The sequence below is a fragment of the Curcuma longa genome, chromosome 19, assembly GCF_044706935.1.
Source record: "Curcuma longa cultivar G26 ecotype Majalengka, Jawa Barat chromosome 19, ITB_CL_G26_1.1, whole genome shotgun sequence".
NCBI classification, from domain to species: domain Eukaryota; kingdom Viridiplantae; phylum Streptophyta; class Magnoliopsida; order Zingiberales; family Zingiberaceae; genus Curcuma; species Curcuma longa.
Window position 1 is genome coordinate 1,561,260 of NC_133879.1, and position 20,223 is coordinate 1,581,482.

General features: G+C 35.8%; 1 protein-coding gene across 1 annotated transcript; it reads right to left on the reverse strand.

The window, feature by feature from the left end:
• Positions 1-383: 383 nt before the first annotated feature.
• Positions 384-2,375, reverse strand: LOC141812642 (ammonium transporter 1 member 1-like). Its single transcript, XM_074700654.1, has 2 exons — positions 1,838-2,375; positions 384-1,699 (listed from the first exon to the last, which is right to left on the reverse strand). Exons 1-2 carry the CDS (start codon positions 2,338-2,340, stop codon positions 673-675), a joined length of 1,530 nt encoding a protein of 509 aa, XP_074556755.1. The 5' UTR covers positions 2,341-2,375; the 3' UTR covers positions 384-672.
• Positions 2,376-20,223: the final 17,848 nt, after the last annotated feature.

Below are 20,223 nucleotides of genomic sequence, written 5' to 3' on the forward strand. Positions count from 1 at the left end.
CGTGAGCTTGGAGTATGAAATGCTTTCTAAATTATTAAAAAGTATGAGATGCCCGACAAAAATAAAAGAAAATGAGCAAAGTTCTTTGAAATTTTGCTATAATTTATCCCAATCACATGTTTATTGCTTTCATTTTTCTTTAGAATTTCTATGGTGAGCAAAATTTCAATTCAATTGAAAATTAAAAAAAAACATATAGTTATTTAGATTAAATCGATTGAGTTTTGTTTTTAAATTTTAAAAATTAATTAAATCAATTAAACCAATGAAATTTTTATTAAAAAAATAGTTATTTTTTTTATTTCTATAGTGGAAATTCAATTGGACCAATTGAAACGGGAAACAGTTAGTCTGGTCCAGAGTTCACCATTTTATGGAAAATGTAAAACAAAGCAAAATAAATATTATCAACAATCAAAGTAGACAAACAATGGACTCGAGAAGATAATCAAAGAGAGGAAGAGATGTTCCTCAAGATCATCCAATTACCTTCAACACTTCAATAAAATTACAATTCATCACCCCATCCTACACGATCGCCCCTCCCACACAAATCTTATCACACTGTACAAGAATACTACCGATTTTTTCAAAACAAAAGGCCTAATTTTTTTAAATAAAAAATGTTTAGGAAAATAGCACGGATTTCATTGAAGAGGGTGGATCGGAAGGCTAGACGGTCTGCTCCTGGTTGGTGGCTGCCGCCGGAGTGGTCCGCGGCTCAACCCGCACCACCGAGGACTTGAGCATGAAGCCTCCTCCGCCGCCGGGACTGCCGTTTTGCGTTATGGAGTCGTCGTCGTGGTAGACGTAGGCGAAGCCGCCGTGGCGGGTGAGGTCCATGCCAGCCATCTCGTCCTCGCCGGAGATGCGGAGGAGGCCGAATTTGTGAAGGGCGTAGAAGAGCGGGCCCATGGTGGCGCTGACCCACCCGACGATGACCAGGATCTGCACGATGTGGGCCGCGAGCAGGCGGCCGCCTCCGCCCATGAAGAGCCCGTAGGGACGTCCCGCCCGCCCTGGGTACACCTCGTTCACGTACCTCTCCCTCGCGAAGAGCGCCGTGAAGATGATTCCCCAGGCGCCGCAGCCACCGTGGAGCTGCGCGGCCTCAAGGGGGTCGTCGAACTTAAGCGCCGCCGCGAGCTTGTTTAGGCCGATGAGGACCCAGGCGGAGACGAAGCCGCAGATGATGGCGGCCCAGGGGTCGACCACCGAGCAGCCGGCAGTGATGGCGGCGAATCCGCCGAGGAGGCCGTTGCAGACGTCAGCCACGTTCCAGTGGCCTGTCTGGAGGCGCTTCCCGAAGAGAGTGGTGAGCGCGGCCGTGCAGCCGGCGAGGGTAGTCGTGACGGCGGTGCGTCCGACAGCGGACCACTGGCCGTGGATGGAGCCGCTAGGGCCGTATGTCTTGGAGATGACGTTGAAGGAGCCAGGGTTGAATCCGTACCAGCCGAACCAGAGGAGGAACGTGCCGAGAACCACTAGAGTGGCGGAGTGTCCGCGGAGGGCCACCGAGCGGCCTCCGTGATCGAAACGCCCGATGCGCGGACCCTCGATGAGGGCACCCCACAGCCCCGCGATGCCCCCTACCAAGTGCACCACCCCCGACCCGGCAAAGTCTATCACTCCCGACTTGAACAGAAGCGACTCCCCGGGGTTCCGCGCGGCCGCTGCCCATCCGTCGCCCGACCAAAACCTAATCAATTTCACATCAACACCATCAGCAATCGAATCGAAACCAAATCCTATCGAAACGCAAACCTTGATACAGGAACAGAGCAAAAGCAGAGAGATGTGTGTTTGAGATCAAGGATGCTAGCTAGGGATTGCGTACCAGTGAGAGACGACGGGGTAGACGAAACCGGTGAGAAAGGATGAGTAGATGAGGTAGGCGACGAACTGGGTGCGCTCGGCTATGGAGCCGGAGGTGATGCCGGCGGCGGCGATGGCGAAGGCCCACTGGTAGAGGAAGTTAGAGTAGTCGAAGTTGGGCTCCGGCACCTCCTTGAGGCCAAAGAAGTGCTTCCCGATGAAGCCGTTGGAGGGCGCGCCGAAGGCGAAGGCGAAGCCGAAGAGGTAGTAGAATAAGCCGCCGGCGGCCGCGTCCAGAACGTTGGTGAGCATGATGTTCATGGTGTTCTTGGCGCGCACCGATCCGGCGCAGAGCATGGCGAAGCCGAGCTGCATCGAGAAGACGAGGTAGGCGGAGAAGAGGAGGTAGGTGGTGTCGATGGCGTATCCGGCGTCGGTGAACTGATTGCAGATGTAGTCAGCAGCGGCCGAGGCGTTGGCGCTGCTGCCGAGGAGCGGCGCCAGATCTGAAGAAGAGCACGACATCTCCGTTCGCTCGACCACGCTCTCCTCTCACTTCTCCGCTCTTCCGATGGAGGGCGAACGACGGGGAGTGGAGTCGATTTTATAGCCGAGCCGAGCCTAAGTGACAAAAAGCAAGGCCACAATAATTTTGACTTCCTACATTTTATTTTATTTTTTAATGGAATATTGCACAGAGAACCTTATAAAATTTGTCATTTAGTATTGGATCCAACTTGCACATCATATAATTGAATTGGTTATGATAAAATAAATTTATTGAGTATGACCTTACAAGCATAATTTTTTGATTTACTTCTTTATAGATGATCGTGAAATCAATAATTGAATTGAATTTTACAATGAAATAAATTTATTAAAATTCCGTGTTGGATAAAGATCGTATCTCGGTAAACGAAGTCAAACTCGGTAAACTCGATAAACAAAGGAAATCTTTGTTTGAATCAAATTTGGACAATGGAAGCTTATTTGGTATATCTATTGGACTATTTTTGTATGAAATTTTAAATTTGTCATTTTGTAACTTGATGTTGAAACATAAATTTTGAAAATTTCATATCTTTTATATTTTCATGTTTTCTTTTTTTATATGTGAAAACATTTACTATGTTTATGCTTTATAGTTATGATCAAATATATATTATTTGTGGAACTAATCGTATATGACCGAGTTTGTGCACCCCTTACGGATTTCATCCATTTATTAAAGAATATGACCTTACAAAATCTTACCTAGATTGATTTTTAATATTTACAATAAAATAAAGGGTAAAAATTAAAAGGGCTCTCTTTCTTTTTCTCAAAAGAGCCTTTTTTTTTATTTTACAAAAGTAAAATAGCATCTCGATATAATTTTTTATAAAAAATAGTTTTACTTTATCGTTATGTAATAGATATAACATAACTACTAATAGTTATAACATAACTGTAAGGTACAATGAAAGAATAAAAATATAATCATAATATATTTGGGTACCACGTTATACCCTAATATATATTAAGGTACATTATAAAGTTCAACTTGAATTAATATATATATATATATATATATATATATATATATATATATATATATATATAACTTATTTATTTTAATATGTTATAGTAGCTACCACGTTATCCCATGTATAATATAATTAGGGTTAAAATATATATTATATTGAATGTTGTTTTGATGGTTTCTAAAAAACAAGGAGCGTCCCTCTAAAGAAAAAAAACTATTAAAGTGCTTCTTTTGATTTTTCTCAAAAGTAAAGATATTATGAATGAATCTATACGTATAGGAAGTTAATGCTTTCAATATAAATATAAATTAAAACTATTATTAATTATTACTTTTATAAATTATAAGTAAAATAGACAACAAATTATGAAAAATATATTTTATTAATTAAAGATGAAATTGTCAACTTTTTACAAGTATATTTAAAATGAATTATAAAGTGTAATTTTTACTAGATTTTTTTAATATATGTACTTTACAGAAAAATAAATAAGATCAGATATCATCGGTATTACCCAAATCACATATCGGAGTTTTAAATTTCAAAATCACATACCCATTTTCCATTATATATATTCCTCCTCATTCTTTCATGTAATATAATCACATGCGTCCGAACCAAAAGGTAAATTAGAACCACTTTGCGTGTGTGTGCATCTCTAAGTTCGACCGAGCGACACGATGGTGCACCTTGCACCTTTGTGAATAGGCAAACACAAACAGACGAAGCTTAAACCTAAATACCATGTCATCTCACTAATGCAGCGACGATGTGTCTGTTCCCGATGATCTGCACGATGTTGCGGTAGCTCCCCAGCACAAATGTCACTTCCGACCACCAAAGTCCTAACATCCCTCCCAAACAACTTCGACTACAACAACGTGTTCTTATTTTCCCTCAGCGTTCAAATCTTCCGATCGGATGAAGTTGCCTTAAAGCCAAAGAGTAATGTCACACATTGAAATTTATAAGGTAGAGTGTAAAATATTGTTTCGGCAGTTTCTGACAACTCTAAAATTCCAAGCATTTTAGAAAAAAACTCTAAAGCACCGACATCACTAGTGACATCTAAACTCTTATTCAATCTCTTATCAATCTTCTTGTTCAGCCTAATTCTTTTTTTACTCTAAACAATTCTATCACAATACCGGTAATATCTAAAATCCTACTTAAGACGAAGTTTTTTGCTCTGATCAATCGAACGACCTTCTATGAATCTTTATATGTATTGCTTTGATTTTTAGATTAACATTATTAATTGTTTTCACTCACTATGCATCTGGACTTTTCTATCTCTCTTATTTATTTTTCATTTTTTTTGTATTTTCAAAGTTGTATCTGACTGGTGTAAACACATTAAGTCAAAAATCTAAGTGTTCATTTGACTTGCTTGTTTCTAAAAGACTAAACCCTAAAATGTCATAGTATAATTTTAGAAAGATACACATTTTATGATCTATCGACTTCCTCCACTTGGCTAGTGTGTTTTTGAAATATTTACAATCTTAATAGAATTTTTGTTTACAATATGACTAATTTCTGATTGTATCGATGTAGGGAAGATCCAATTCCAAGTGAAGTGCTCTCATTTATTGAATATATTGAATCATAATTAGTGGATGGACACGTATCTGTTACTCCAAATATAAATATGAGTACTATCAATATATTTTCTTCAACTTCCCCTAGTGTTGTGATGAATACTGGAGAGACTACTAATTACAGATTCAATTTGAATGAACAAGCTTTTAGTTATGAGGATGCCCCAAGTCATATGAGTACAAGATTAGAAGATTTTTTTGAGGATATATGGATTAAATAAGAAGTCAACGACAATAGAATGGAAGCATAAATTGAAAGGGATACCTTCGAGAATGAATTCTTGATAGTACTATTCATTAGATGAGTCAGTTAACAGTAACAAATATGATGATCTTGAAGAGTAGTTTCTATTAGCTAAAAAGCATATGTAATGAACTCAAGACTTATTCCATTGCAAAGGCAAGAACTAGATGACAGTACTAAATTTTTTATTATTTAAGTAATGTATTTTATTAACTTTCATAATATTGACTCAACTAAATTTCAATAGCACTAATATAAATATACACCAATTCTTGTTGTAGGTTTACACAATGCAAAAATATTTTAAAGATGTACTTGCTAAGTATGCTATGAAAAGACGCTACACATATAAAATAAAGGACACCAAAAATACCAGAATTAAAGTAATTTGCAAGGGAAAAACTTGCACATGGACAATAATTGCAAGGGGGAGATATTGAGTTCACGGTTACAAAATATTTATAGCGTCATTAGTGCAATCTTAGCTTGAGAACAACTGATCTTCCTGCAAGCACATCTTCTTTTATAACTTCTCAGATTGAAAGTCATTTTGTGTCATCAAATTATAGACTTAGAACGATTTAGAGAGATATGCAAGCATGATTTAGAATACATGTATCATATCGAAAGACATACTATGCATGTCAGAAAGCTCCAAATAAGGTAGTAGGTGATTTCGATAAGAATTATGGTGATCTTCCTAGACTTTTACATGAACTAAAATATAGAGATCCAGATACATATATTGCATTGAAAATAAATGATGATAATAAATTTCAATATTATTTTTGGACTTTTAGTGCATGTATAAGAAGAGTTTTTTAAGCATATATTCATAAACTAAATGGAATTTATGCAAGGCACCTAAGTAACAAGTATCCTGGTGTTTTATTGATAATCACAATAGTAGATAGTAATGAAAATCGTATTCCAATTGGCTTTGCAGTTGATGAGGTTGAGTGTGGCCCAGCTTGGGAGTAGTTTCTAAATCATCTAAAGATATTTCTTGTAGTTGATCTATCAACTCTCGACAATTATATCTGATAAAGATTATAGAATAATATCTGTAATGAGTAAAGTTTATCCTATTGGTCACTATGAATTATGTTGCTATCACCTATCTTATAATATGGTTACAGATACTCGTGATAGATGCATTATGATTATTTTGGATTGTAGATAGAGCAAATACAATTCTACAATATGATCGAGTCATGCAGACTATGTTAGAAAGGCATGCATATGCTTATAGATGGTTGCAAAATATAGAACCAATAAAATTAGAAAATTCACATTTTCTTAGTAGAAGCTACTCAATGTTGACCATGAATTGTTCTTAAAACATGAATGCATTGTTCAATGACACTCTAGAACTCCTAATTACAAGACTAATAAATAATACACAGAGAAAAATTGCATAATGATTTTATAATCATAGGAAGGAAGTGTCTAATTCTACAGGACTTTTGTTGCCATTAACTACGAAGGAGATTGATACTAGGACATAAAAAATCGGGTCCTATATAGTATTCCCACATATCCACATAAGCAGAAATGGAGGTACACTCTACAACACCCTCGAAATATATCGAAGGTTGATATAACAGATTTGCTATGTTTCCATGGCTAACTAGCAGATTTTCTGCTCCCGTTTCTCTTTTTTTCCTTATATCTTGTAATACATGCATATCACAATATCACACACAACAAACACAAAGTTTAACACAAATTTTATCACATAAATTTATCACATAGTTACAAAGAGTTTCACAATACAAACATTATTCCAAGAACTATGGCAAACAAGCTAAATTAACAAGCTGACAGGAATATCAAGATGCTGAAATAGTATTCGTAATCTTGTGATTCATGATTAACTTTAGGTTATATAATAGATCAAATGTGTTGTTAAAGACTACATGCTGAAAAAATTGTTAGATGTTTTCAAAACTAAACCAAAGAATTTTGAAGTTCACATAACAGATTATTGACAATTTCTGATTATCAAGTCAATAAATTGTATCTAAAATATGTGGTTTACCAACTTGTCGCTCCAACCAAGTATAAGGATTTTTTTAGGCAAATGTAAGCCAACTCTTTCATCCTGGCATTTCTTTTCCTGCTAGGCTAACCAATAAAGGAAATCATCCTGTAAGTAATTTCAAAGGATATTACATAACAGAGTCATAGAGGAAAAATCATTGAAATGCTCTTAAGCGAGCACAGGAAAAAGAAGTTTATCTGTAGGTGCAAACAAAACATAACAGAAATGGAGGTACACTCTACAACACCCTCCTATATAGTTGATATAAAGAGTCGTAAAGGTGATTACGAAGATCAGCCACTTTCAAGGCTTCCTTGCTCACACGCGCAATATGTTCATTTAGGAACATGGACCCATATCAGTATTGTGAGCATTAATTTGAAATTTAGAAAAGTACTTATATTGATCATATTTATCCTTGTAGAATTAAACAATTTTAGCCAATAGGTGGACACAAATGTATTGTTTTACCACTCGTAATCTTGTGCAACCTAGAAGAATGAAGAAGGTGAGGATTAGTCTAAGCACACAGGAAAACAAGTTTAGTAGGTGCAAACAATTAGGTCATAATAAAAGATCGTGTAAAATGTCTCTAGCAAGTTGATACATGTATTAGTGTGTTCTTTTGTGATAGTACTCAACTTTTATATGTATTTGACACACAAAACTACTGTTGTAAAAAATATCATTGTGATAAATGGAGGGCATATATGTGTATTTTATAAAATAGATTCAGATGTGTATTTTGATTAACATAGCATTAATTTTAAAACTATTGATTTATATTTAAATTTCTTTGAGTTATTTTACCTATGTTTTGTTTCTATATTCATGTGTTCTTTTATCTATAAATATAAATTGGGTGTGTTGGTATGTGCAATCAAAATATTTTGGATGAAATAAGAATGTTTTGTGTGTGTTTTTTATGTAGAGATATAAATTTAGGGTATCACATTCATGTTTGAGGGCATGAATATATTCAGGAGCCTTAGACGAGTACATTTATCATTTCGAGTTTTTTAGGTCCATTAGCCAATTTTGAAAGAAACCAGTTGATGGACCTTCACCATTTAGAGAATCAAATGGTTGATATATATTGTTCAAACCAGATGAATCTTAGGAACTTATTTGTGGTGCCAGTTAGTCAGTATCATCGTCCTAGCCCATATAACTCTACCTTTGATAAATTGTCTCAAGTCTTTGCAAGTTGAAAAAATCACTACTCTTAATATAGGGTATCACATTGATGTATGATGTCATAGATATATTTAGGAGAATTAGATAAGTACATTGATCATGGTTTAAAGTGATTCTGACTCTAGGTCCATAAGTCACTTTTAGACGAAACCGACTGATGGACCTTAGCCATTCAGAAAATCAAATGTTTAATATTTTCTAAACCAAATGAGTTCTAAGAACTCATTTATGGTGTCAATTAGTGAGTATCATCGCCCTAGCCCTTATAACTCTATTTACTTCGGGCTCCAAGTACCTCAATATGATATTTGGAACTCAAACGACCATATACAATCCATCCGAGTCGGATACAAGGCTAAGAAACAGTATAGATCATATCTATCACTAGTTAATTGAAATAATCCAAGCATGAGTTCCCAAATCTATCTTGACTAATCAAATTGGACTAAACCAATATTGGATCTCCAAGGATTAGATCCATCTAGGGGGAGCCGATAGAAAAACCATCTTAATTAGATAAATTACATGATTGACACTTGCCCAACATAGTATTAGGGTGGGACAAGATGATATTACATCAAGGAAGCTTGGCCTATACTAGTTAAACTAGGATTTTTCAATAGATTAGCTAAGTGTTCAATTTCATGAATCAACTTTATCTAAGAAAGTGATCATTGCTCCGATACCCAAGAAGGCCTCCATGCCTCGCCATGACTTGGAAGATGAAACCTGAAATGTGCACTTAATTGATTGATGGTTAATCTTGAATTTAACTCAAGGTCAAGCAATCCTTAACATTTCAAACTAAATTAATTAAAGATAAAATTGAAAATCATCTCACAAAGAATCATAGGACTAATCTTCTTTATAATCTAGAATAGGTGAGATGTTAAATAGGTAGTAAGAATTGTTGGTGCAAGTAGCATCATTTGATCAAACCTGAGTTTTAATATTGGCAAAGGTCAAAGTTAAAGTTACTTGTGATCTAATGTGCTTATCAAGTTTGCAGGAAGTCTTAGTTAAGACTATGCAAGGAAGTCTTGATCGGTGGAACTGGACAAGGAAGTCTTGATTGATGGGACTAGGCAAGGAAGTCCTAGTCGGAGGTTCTAGGCAGGAAGACTTGGCCAATCGAGGACATAGGACAGAAAGCCTTAGGGGTTGAGGACACCAGGCAGAGGTCTAGACAGAGTCAAGGACTAAAGGTCTAGCGAAAGTTCTGAGGGTCAAGATCAGCTGAGCAAAAGTCCAAATAGGTCGGGTAGACCAAGGTTTAACATCAGGTAAAATCTCCTGAGAGAAGTAGTGAGGATGCGCTCTCTGAAAGAAAGCAATAGGCATCGACCCAACTTAAGATTTTATGAGAGAGCGAAAGTTGAGACCGGACAGTCGAAAAGTTATTATTCATACTCTTTATATATATTTTATGCTTGTGCTAACACTGTAACATAGGAAACACAATTTCGAACATAAGCTGAAAGTTGACCCGGGATAGATCTGGGCACCTGAAAGAGTTCCAGGCACCTGGAAGAGCTCCAAGTGCTTGGAATGGTTCCAGTCTCCTAGATAGGGCAGAACAAAACATCAAGCTAAGATGGCAGACTCCGATTGGTCAGTATACGCCAGCATCCAAGTGCCGAGATAAGGATAAGTCGTAGCCAAATCAAAGTCTGATCCAGTTAGGCACCACGTCAACATTCGAGGCACCCGGAAGGGATCCAGGCACCTGAAAGTGGATAACTCACTGATAATGCAGATCGGATGGGCCTCGTTGGGGGCGCCCGAGGCAGGTTCAGGTGCCCGGATCACCTTATAAAAGTAGGGTTCGATCAATGCTTAAACACAGATCTTTTCTCCATCGTCCAAGTTCTCCTCTATGATTTCAAGTCTCCGAGAAGTCATATTCAAGCCTCAACGACATGATTCTATTATGAGCTCAAGCGAACCTAGCTTTGGGTAACGTTTAGTTGTTGTCTACTTTACGCTTGCTTCCTTTTTGTGCTTAAATATTTAAGGGTCGTTTGGCTTGTTATAGAACCCTTCATTTGTAAAAGAAGTAAATCTTCTTCTCTTTTGGGAAGAAGATTAATAGTAATTGCCCATCGAAGTGGTCTAACTGACTGTGAGCCTTGGAGTAATAGCCAAGCGGCTACAAACCAAGTAAAACCAACAGTGTACTTGTCTATTTTTATGTTTCCACTGCATGACTTTCTTTGAACTGGAACGATTTATGAACGTGTAAGAAGTGTGTTATTCACCCCCTTCTAGCACATTCTCAATTTAATAATTGGTATCAGAACAGACTGCTTGAAATTGGTACAACCACCAATCGAGCTTGTTCTTATCGTTCAATTTTTTGTTTTAACTTGTAGTCAAAATTGATGCAATCACCTTTTTTGAATTTTTTTTAGTTTTCATAATTACTTGAAAATGGTGCAAACACCACTCAAGTAGCTTTTTCAGAGTTTTAAAATTCACTCCCGCGCTACTAATCTAAGACAAAGCCTTGGAAATATTTTTCTTGTCTTTGTGTGCAAGAGTTTAAATGACACAGCAAAAGGGCCACAACACAGCTCGACCCCTATTCATCACCGAAGACAACTTCAGCTACTTGAATAGTTGTATGAAAGTCTACCTAAAGACTCAGGTGGACACATAAATCACCATCAAGACCAAGTTTACCCTACTAGTTAATGAAGTCAGATACGAGAGTTGGACCCTCAAAATTAAGAGGTAGATTAAACCTGATGCTAAAGAAACTCAGATCCTCCAGTGTGGACTAACCAAAGAGGAACTCAATTGTATCAACCCATTCATCAGCGCAAAAGAGAGAGATTAATCAAGCTGCATGAAGGAACCAACAACACCAAGGTAATGAAACACAACCTCCATTTGAATAATTTACCTAATGTTAAAATGCAGGATTAGGAATCATCTTCGGAGGAATTAGACATGGAGGAACCCAATCAAGCGAGCTTTGTGATGCTAGTAACAAAAGATGCAAGTGCTATCTTTGTGGGCAAGAGGGCCATTTTGCACGAGAATGCCCAAGTGAGCGTCGCAATATAAAGCGGGTTGCCATCTTTGAGCAACTTGATCTCCCTGAAGACTGTGACATATTTTCTGTTCAAGAGGATGAAGCACAAAGCGACGCAATATTCAGTATTTCGAAAGGAGAAGAAGACACTGAGGATCTACAAAGGTCTATTCAAACCCTCCATTTTTATCCTTCTTGTTATCTTTGGTTTTGGACTAACTTATAATACAGGAAAGGAGGGGCTGAAACTTTGTGTTCCAAGCACCCTTATTTGAATCCAGGTGATCGAACGGTCCAGGCACCCGAATGGGATCCAGCGACCAGATGTCAGTCGAATGGGCCAGCGAGACGGATGAGGTGGTCGGGACACCTTAGTCTCAAGGCGCCCAGAGAGGTTCCAAGCGTCTGGATCTGGATAAGGCATTGTGGAGTCAAAATTGATCTCGACAACCTCATGTTAGCATCCTATCACCCAAAAGATACTGAGTCAGCGTCGAAAGTGGATCGACGGGATGATGTGAAGGCGCCTGGAAGAACTTCCAGGCGCAGAATCAGACTTTATAAGCAACTGCGAGAGAGAACCCAAAAATCAATTCAATACGCTTCAACGATAATTTTTTACACGCAAACATATGATCCATAACGTCATCATAACACCAAAGAGCTGCACCAATTACTACAAGTCTACTACTCTCAGTCGGTAATCTTTTTGTTGCTTTTTGTACTTAAGATTTTTAGGACGGTATAAGTTTATCGATCCTAACATATTTATAAAAGCGACAAACTCCTTCTCATAAGAGGAGAGTTTTTATAGTGAATTATTCGTTGGAAACAATCACGGATTGTGGGCCTTGGAGTAACAACCTGTGGCTATGAACCAAGTAAAAATAAAAGTATTCACATTTATTCTTTCCGCTGCACTTTCTGATATCGTATTTTTTTATTTTACGCATAAATTGTTAAAAGAGTGAAAAATATGAAACAGTGCCTCACCTCCCCTTTTAGCGCTCTTACTCGATCCTACAAGTCATACCCTTAGTATTCATGAACTCGTAGATTAAGGCAATTAGCATCTCACAAGCATATTAGGGGTTACCTTACTTGTGTACTAAGCCACTTAGAATGGTATGATATATTTAAGATCAAGCCTGAATTTCAGATGATTATATTAGTTCATCTTCATAAATCTGAACTAAAAATATAAATTTACATTAATCAATTTAAGTGTTCCTTCTTAGTAAATAACTAATTGAAAACTTATACTTAACTTAATTAACTTAGTGAATGTTACTATCTTATGATAGTCAACTAGCAATAAAAGTTAGACATTTGGATAAAGATAATTTAATAAATAATTTATTTTTAAATATTATATTTAGTAATGTAGAACTCATGAATGGTTAATGAACTTGAAATTTAAAATTATGTTTGGGCTCTTAAAACCTAATTGAACTTTCAGTCATTTATCTTATTATCACATTCCTTAGATAAGTCTTTTACAATTCAGGTTAAACTATTTTTTTAATATTTCTTAAAATTCATTTTCAAGATTTAAAATATGTTTAAACTCAAATTATTTTTTTTAACATTCGTAAACTTACATTAGTTTTTCAAATTCATTTATATAAACTTGGTAGATCAAAATTTAGATAAGAATTCATGTTTTTACATATTGAAAATTCATTCTTACATTTTAAAGAATTCATTCTTAAAATTTAAAAATTCTTGTTTTCAAATTTCAAAAAAATTCATGTTTTAAATTGTGAAAATTCATGGTTTTAAATTTAAAATTCATATTTTCAAATTTTGGGAGTTCATGTTTTTTTTTTAAATTTTAAAAATTCATCTCTTAAAATTCTTAAAATTCATTTTTTTTCAACCTTGAAAATTCATTTTTATACTTTGGACAATCAGTGAAAATTTCAAAAACTCATTTTCAACTTTGGAAATGCATTTGTAAAACCTTAACATTTTTTCCTTTTCAAAAATGCAGTTCAAAAAGTTGTTTTTAAAATTCCACATACATAAGTATTAAACATTTGGGATTAGTTTTGCTACCAATAATTACAATCTTTCTCTTTGTGTTTCTCTAGTTTTTTATGTATGTCAAAGGGGAAGAGAAAGTTTAAAGGTTAAAATTATTTTCAAGAAAACCCTAAGTTATCTTTCAAGGGGAGAGATCAATTTAAGGGGAACTTTGTTGAAAAGTTGAAAACTAAGAGTTTTTAAAAAACTAAGTCTTGTTTTTGTACTTATGTTTACTTAACTTTAATTTAAACTAGGTTGTCATAATAAAAAAAGGGAGAGATTGTTAGTGCATGGAGCACCAGAATCGAACCTAAGTTTTGATAATAACAAAGAGTGAAAGTTAAGTTTACTTATAATCTAACTAATTGACTAAGTGTGTGCAAGTATCATAACTAAGAAAGACCTGATTGGATGTTAGGCAAGACAAAGTCCTAACTGTAGATTAGGTAAGGCAAAGTCTTAATTATAAATTAGATAAGGAAGTCTTAACAGATCAGAGACACTAGGTGGGATGGACTTAATAGAGTCAGAGATGACCAAAGATCAAGTCGGATAAGGATTGGTTGTCAAGTAATTAAAGGTTAAGCAGGAAGTCCAAACAGGGTCTTGAGGACCAAAGTTTGACAAGGTAAGCTTCTGGAGTGGAGTGGTTCTTCCTAAAGAAAGAACAGGCAAGAACAAGTTCTCATTGAGAAAATCCTTAGGCGTCGATCCAACTAAGGGATTTACGCAAGTTCCAAGGTTGAGATTGGACGATCGAAAGATTATCAAACTCATGTATTTAACTTAATATTATTGTGATGACACTATCTTGTAAGGTATTGTGCTTATCAATTTTGCAGGATCGGTAGACCAGTAAGCTGAATCCGTAGACTGATCAACCGATTCGGTGTACCAAATGGTGATGTGGCATTCGACGTCACACAAGATAATGACGAGCTTGATGATGTGGCAAAGGGTAACTGTTGACTAGCTGACGTGGTAGAAAAAATTATCGATAAAGCTAACATGACAGAAGTTGGTTGGAGGACAACTAGATTAGTAAACCGATCCAGGGGATCGTATACCGATCAAACGGATTGAGATCCAAATCCCAATGTGATCAATATACCAATTAGGGGATCGATAGACCGATCAGGTCCTATAAAAGAAAGTCACAACCAAAGCTTCATCATCAACTCTCAAGTGCTTCCGCACTCTTGTCTCGCTCTGAAAACACTACCACTATGTCGAGACATGACTCCAACAACCACACTCAAGTTCTGAATCTTTGCCGATATATTTGTATCAATTTAATACTTGTCTTTGTGTTTTAATCTCAGAAAGAACAATAAAGTATTACTGTTCCTCGACTTTTTGTAAAGATGAGTCTTTGTCTCATTACAAGAAAAATACTATTAGTGAATTATCCACCGAAGCAATCAAGGATTGTGAGCTTTGAAACCACAGGCTGTGAATTAAGTAAAACAAACTTGTCTTTTGTGAGTTTTTGAGTTTTTTGTTGTACTTTCTACTATGTAACTCTGAAACAAAAATATTGTTTTTAAAAATAAGTGAAAAAATGGCACATGCTATTCACTCTCCTTTTAATGTGTTTCTTGATCCTACAATTTGAACGCTGATAAAATAGTAATTGGTTAAATAATATTAAATCCTTTTATACTTTTTAGTCTTCCACTTGTATCTTTGATGATGTAAGAGATTTCTTTATCTTTGAAAGTTATATGTGATGAAGAAAGATAGTAGACTTTTCAAGAATGACTCACTGATCGACTGTAAGTCATGGAATAGGGCCCCGTTGTATGCCTTATTAGTGATTGCTATGCAATTTATTTATGTTTGTTTTTATTCTATTATATTAATTCTTGACCCCGCTAAACTTGTAACAAGAGTATCATTAATTTTTAATAGTAGATATAATCACTAGCTATTTATCCTCTGTTGCTTAATTAATTATCCAACCATCATCTACGTCGATCCTAACAACAATTAGGAAGAGATTTTATAATCCGGAATCCAAAAGCCACGGAGAAAGTGTATCAGTGAATAAATGGTAGGGTTTTTTGGTGCCTTAATTCCCCTTCCAAAGTGGGCCAATGGAACCTCACCTTCAACCCTTCTCTTCCACATAAAAACACAATCATTTATCTTATTTTATCGTGAAAGTTTTTGTCTCATTACCCATCACTTTCCATATTGTTGTAATTTTCTCATTCCTGACGTCTCAAAAGCATAAAAATAATCATGTGGCAGGCAGGTTCCATAATCAAAAGGATATGGTGCAATGACCAATTGTTATTTTTTTTCATTGGGCAAAAATAAAAAAGTTATTAGAATTGTCAAAGAGATGTTTTCTTTCAATTTTTTTTATTATAAAAACCCTCCACTCATTATAGCCGGTACAAGATTATAATTGATATTTAATTATAGTAATTATACGATCATAATTGTTATATAATTATAATAATTATAATTCCATAACTACTAAATATATAATTGTATCTCATAATTACTATAATATAATATATTAATATTTATAAAAAATAACTAAATTATTATATTGTAGCAATTATGATTAGTAATTATTATAATATATTGTTGATCTGTATTAACTAATATTGATCAGACATGAAGTATTCATATTATAAGAATTATGAATTGTAGTTATTATAATATAGTATTATTAATATTGATCAGAATCCAAGTGCTGGTATAACATAATATTATCAGTATTAATTAGAAATAAAATGCTATAATATAATTTATTAATATTGATCAAAATTGAAGTGTTTATATTATAGTAGTTATGAGTGCATATAGCTGCTACAATAATATTAAAAATAAAAAATTGAAAAGTAAAATGTATAAAAGTAGAGTGTCATTTTGATTAAAAAAATATCAATTTATTTTATTTTTAATTCTGCATAAAACGAGATGCACAGGTTGGCTTCACATGCAACACATGAGCCTCTGTTGCCTTTCATAATCATTGTCTACGTTAAAAATAGGAAGGCTCGATAATACACATTGCCAATGGTGCAGCAAAAAGGAGAAATGTTAAAACACTTTTTTTTTCTTTTTCATTTATTTATGTATATTTCCATTTCTATTTGCTTTTCTTCTTCTATCACAATCTCTATGATTGTTCATCAAAAAACGTAAGCTAGTAAATTTGTCTCTAAGTCAAGCAAATTCATAGTCTAGTTGAAATGATCGAACATTTTGCCATCGACTTTGTTTATTGGAAGAGGTGACTAGACTGTATTATGAATTGCAACTCTTAAGATGAGTTCTCCATGGTTATGAGAAGTAAAAGGAGACAAATAATTAAAAACGTTTTCTTTTTGAAAGTTTACATATAAAATGACCAATGAAATTAATTAAATAACTGGAGAGAACTGGAAAGACCTACAATCTTTTCATCTCTATAAACGTTTTCTTTTTGAAAGTTTATAGACCTAGAATCTTTTCATCTCTAAACCAATCAATTAAAAGAACTGGAAAGAGCTAGATATATATGAACACTTCAATTCCATTTCTCCTTCTTTTCTTGTGCTAGTTAACTAGCATATGTAATAAAGTTTTCTTCCTGGAATATATTATTGGGTCTGCGATGCAAATTTTGACTTAAGCAATAAAAAAATTGAATCACTACAACAAAAATGACTTTCTGCAGCGCGTCATCTGCAGCGCACATCATAGGCGCGCCGTTAATAGTTGCTTTAACGGCGTGCCCAATAAAATGCGCTGCGGATAATATCATATTTTTATTAATCGCAGCGTGCAATAATAATACGCTGTTAAAAATACTTTTAACAGCGCACATTGTGCGCCGTTAAAATTATTTTTGACAGCGTATATTGTGCGCTGTTAAAAGTATTTTTGACAGCGCGCATGAATGTATGCTGTTAAAAGAATGTTAAAAATGATTAAAAAATATTATTAACAGTACTTATAATTAAATACTATTAAAAAATTAAAATAAATTATTTTCTATTTTCCATACCGCCCTATCTCCTCGCGCTCGGCTAGGTCTCCGATTCCACTCCTATTTCCCTTCCCACAAACCATAACTATGCTATACAGTGTTATTTTTTTAGAGCAGTTTGGATGTTTGCCTCGTGTATAGTTTCCTGAGTCATAATAGATAAAGATGTTAGAGAAGTGTGGCAGCTTGCCATTGACATTGGCATTTATAATAATTGTGGAACAAATTATTTTCATGAGTGAAAAAAATTTGAATGTTATATAATTATTGGATTATAAATGTGTAATTTTTATAGTATTTGTGTGTGGTATTTATATTATTAATTATTTAAGTTTTGAGTTTATAATTGTGATTTGAATGATTTAATTATTTTATTTCATCCACAGCGCACATTGCGCGTTGCGATTGATCACATCCGCAGCGTGCATTGCGCACTGCGGAAGCTCTTAGTCGCAGCGCGCAATGCACGCTACGGAAGCTCTCAGTCGCAGCACGCAATACACGCTGCGGAAGTTCACATCCGCAGCGCACATTGTGCGCTGCGGATGCGATCATCCGCGGCGTGCATTGTGCGCTGCGGATGTGAGCTTCCGCAGCGCGCAATGCACGCTGCGGGATGCCTAATGACTTTTAACAGCTTGCAACTGTGCAGCGTGCGATGTGCGCTGCGGATAGCATATTTGCGCGCTGTGAAAAGTCATTTTTGTTGTAGTGAATATAATAGTCTAGGAGATTAATGAATGAGATTTGAATCTTCTATTCAATATATTTGGATTTGGATTTGAATTTTTTATGAGTACTATAATTATTTTAGATTACTTTTTATATAAAAGAAACTTTGAAAGATTCTACAAATCTTTGTTTTGTTATCTTTCATATATCAAAAAGTCGAACCAATACAATCGAAATTGCCGAAATCAAACCCCTTCTTCTTCCCGAAGAAATTCTACTTGCCTTCAGTTGAACCGGAACTCAGTATTAATATATATGTCTTCCTATCTAATGGAGGCAGATCCCTTCATCTTAAACCTGATGAAGACATAAACAGAATTAAGATGAATCGAGCAACACTTTTCTTCTTTGTTCTACATTGCAATTGTCCTAACAATTTTTTTATCATCCATGATGATGACAGAACTTGTTCTCTTACTCAGACTATTTTATTGTATTGAAGAAGGTTATTTTAAACTGAAAACATAATGCTAAATACCGTTAAGTGTGTTGCTGTCTACCATTACAGATGAAGATTTCACCGTGTGAATAAGAAATGAAGTGTTCTTATATATTATTGAGACATTAATCTTATCCACAGGAGATTTCATATGGCAAGTTAAACATCTGTTTCATTGAAATCAGTATATTGATGACTTCTTTGTTTTGGTACAGCGCTGACTTTTTGATATCATTAAGTGCTGTCATGTCATTCTCAAACTCATTATCATATAGAGCTGACTTTTTGATATAATAAGACACTATCGTAATTGTAAAGGCAGGGCAGGAATAGTTAACATCACGGTCAGCGACCAATGTGCAGAGGAGAAGTTATAACTCTTGAGAAGTTGTGGGTATATATAATTAATCGATTCCATTTAGCGGAATAAGATTTGATTGATATATATATATATATATAGAATGAGGACGACAAGGCCAATTACACTCGAAAACTAATCTTACATAACCCATATTTTCCGACTTCAATTGGGCTTAACAAGGTTGAAGATGGCCAATAAGTAATATGGCATTGGCTTTAATAGAGTAGGTGAGTCTCGTCTATGCTTGGGTACGAGAAAACCGCTATGTCTTACACTTTCTTAAAAGTTCAACTGTTAGTGTTTCCTCCGTGGTCCATTGGATTGAAAGCATTAGTAAATTCAGAGTTATTTTCTCACTTTAAAAGTATTAATAGACTCCAATAATCTTTTAAATTTGACTAAAATAGATATGTAGTCAAAATTACATATGATCATTTTTGATTCATTTGGTCACTTTAAAAACATAGATCGACTTGAATTGCTACATTGTCGACTATGATGTGGTGGAATCCTGCTGCTCCTACGTGGCACTTGTAGTCAAGGGGTAAACTAATGTGTCTAATCAAAAGTCAATAGTTAATACAAAATAGATTGTTACCTTGAGGCTCAGCTACTCGACCTCTTAACTTTCTGACCTCTCAGTCACTCGGTCTCTCGGTTTCCCGACCTCTCGGCCACTCAGTCTCTCAGCTTCCCAACCTCTCGACCACTTGGCCACGACCTCTCAGTCACTCGGCCTCTTGACCACTCGGTCACTCAAGCTCTTGACCACTCAACCCCTCAGTCCTTTGGCCACTCAACAGCTCAACTACTTGGCGACCTAGCCCTCGGATAACTCAGTTCCTTAGCCGCTCCTCCTCTCCAAGTCTCTCAATTCAGTGGTCCCTTGGCCCCATTTATCTCATAGCGACCCTTCTCGGCCGTCACCCTCCGCTTACGCATAAACTACCCAAGCGTGCAGTGTCTGCAAAAGCGTCAGGGCGGTTACGAGATTGTCAGGTTTGATCCCCTGGATACTCTCGTACCTGTGCATAAACCAAAAGGTAAGAATAATCAACGATTACCACACCGCAGGGTGGTTACGAGGCTAGCAAACTTGGTCCCCCAGATGCCTCATGTCGGGACCTCATCGGCAATTATCAGAGCCGGTCTCTTTGAGCCCCGACCAGTGATCTCTCTCGGGTCGACATGGAGAGGCATTCTCCATGAGT

What these genes read in the sequence shown, in the direction of transcription:
- LOC141812642 (XM_074700654.1), bottom strand. Translation starts at nt 2,340, where the DNA reads ATGTCGTGCTCTTCTTCAGATCTGGCGCCGCTCCTCGGCAGCAGCGCC. An exon ending in TACCCCGTCGTCTCTCACTG is followed by an intron (nt 1,700 to 1,837) that starts GTACGCAATCCC and finishes GAAATTGATTAG; the next exon opens with GTTTTGGTCGGGCGACGGAT.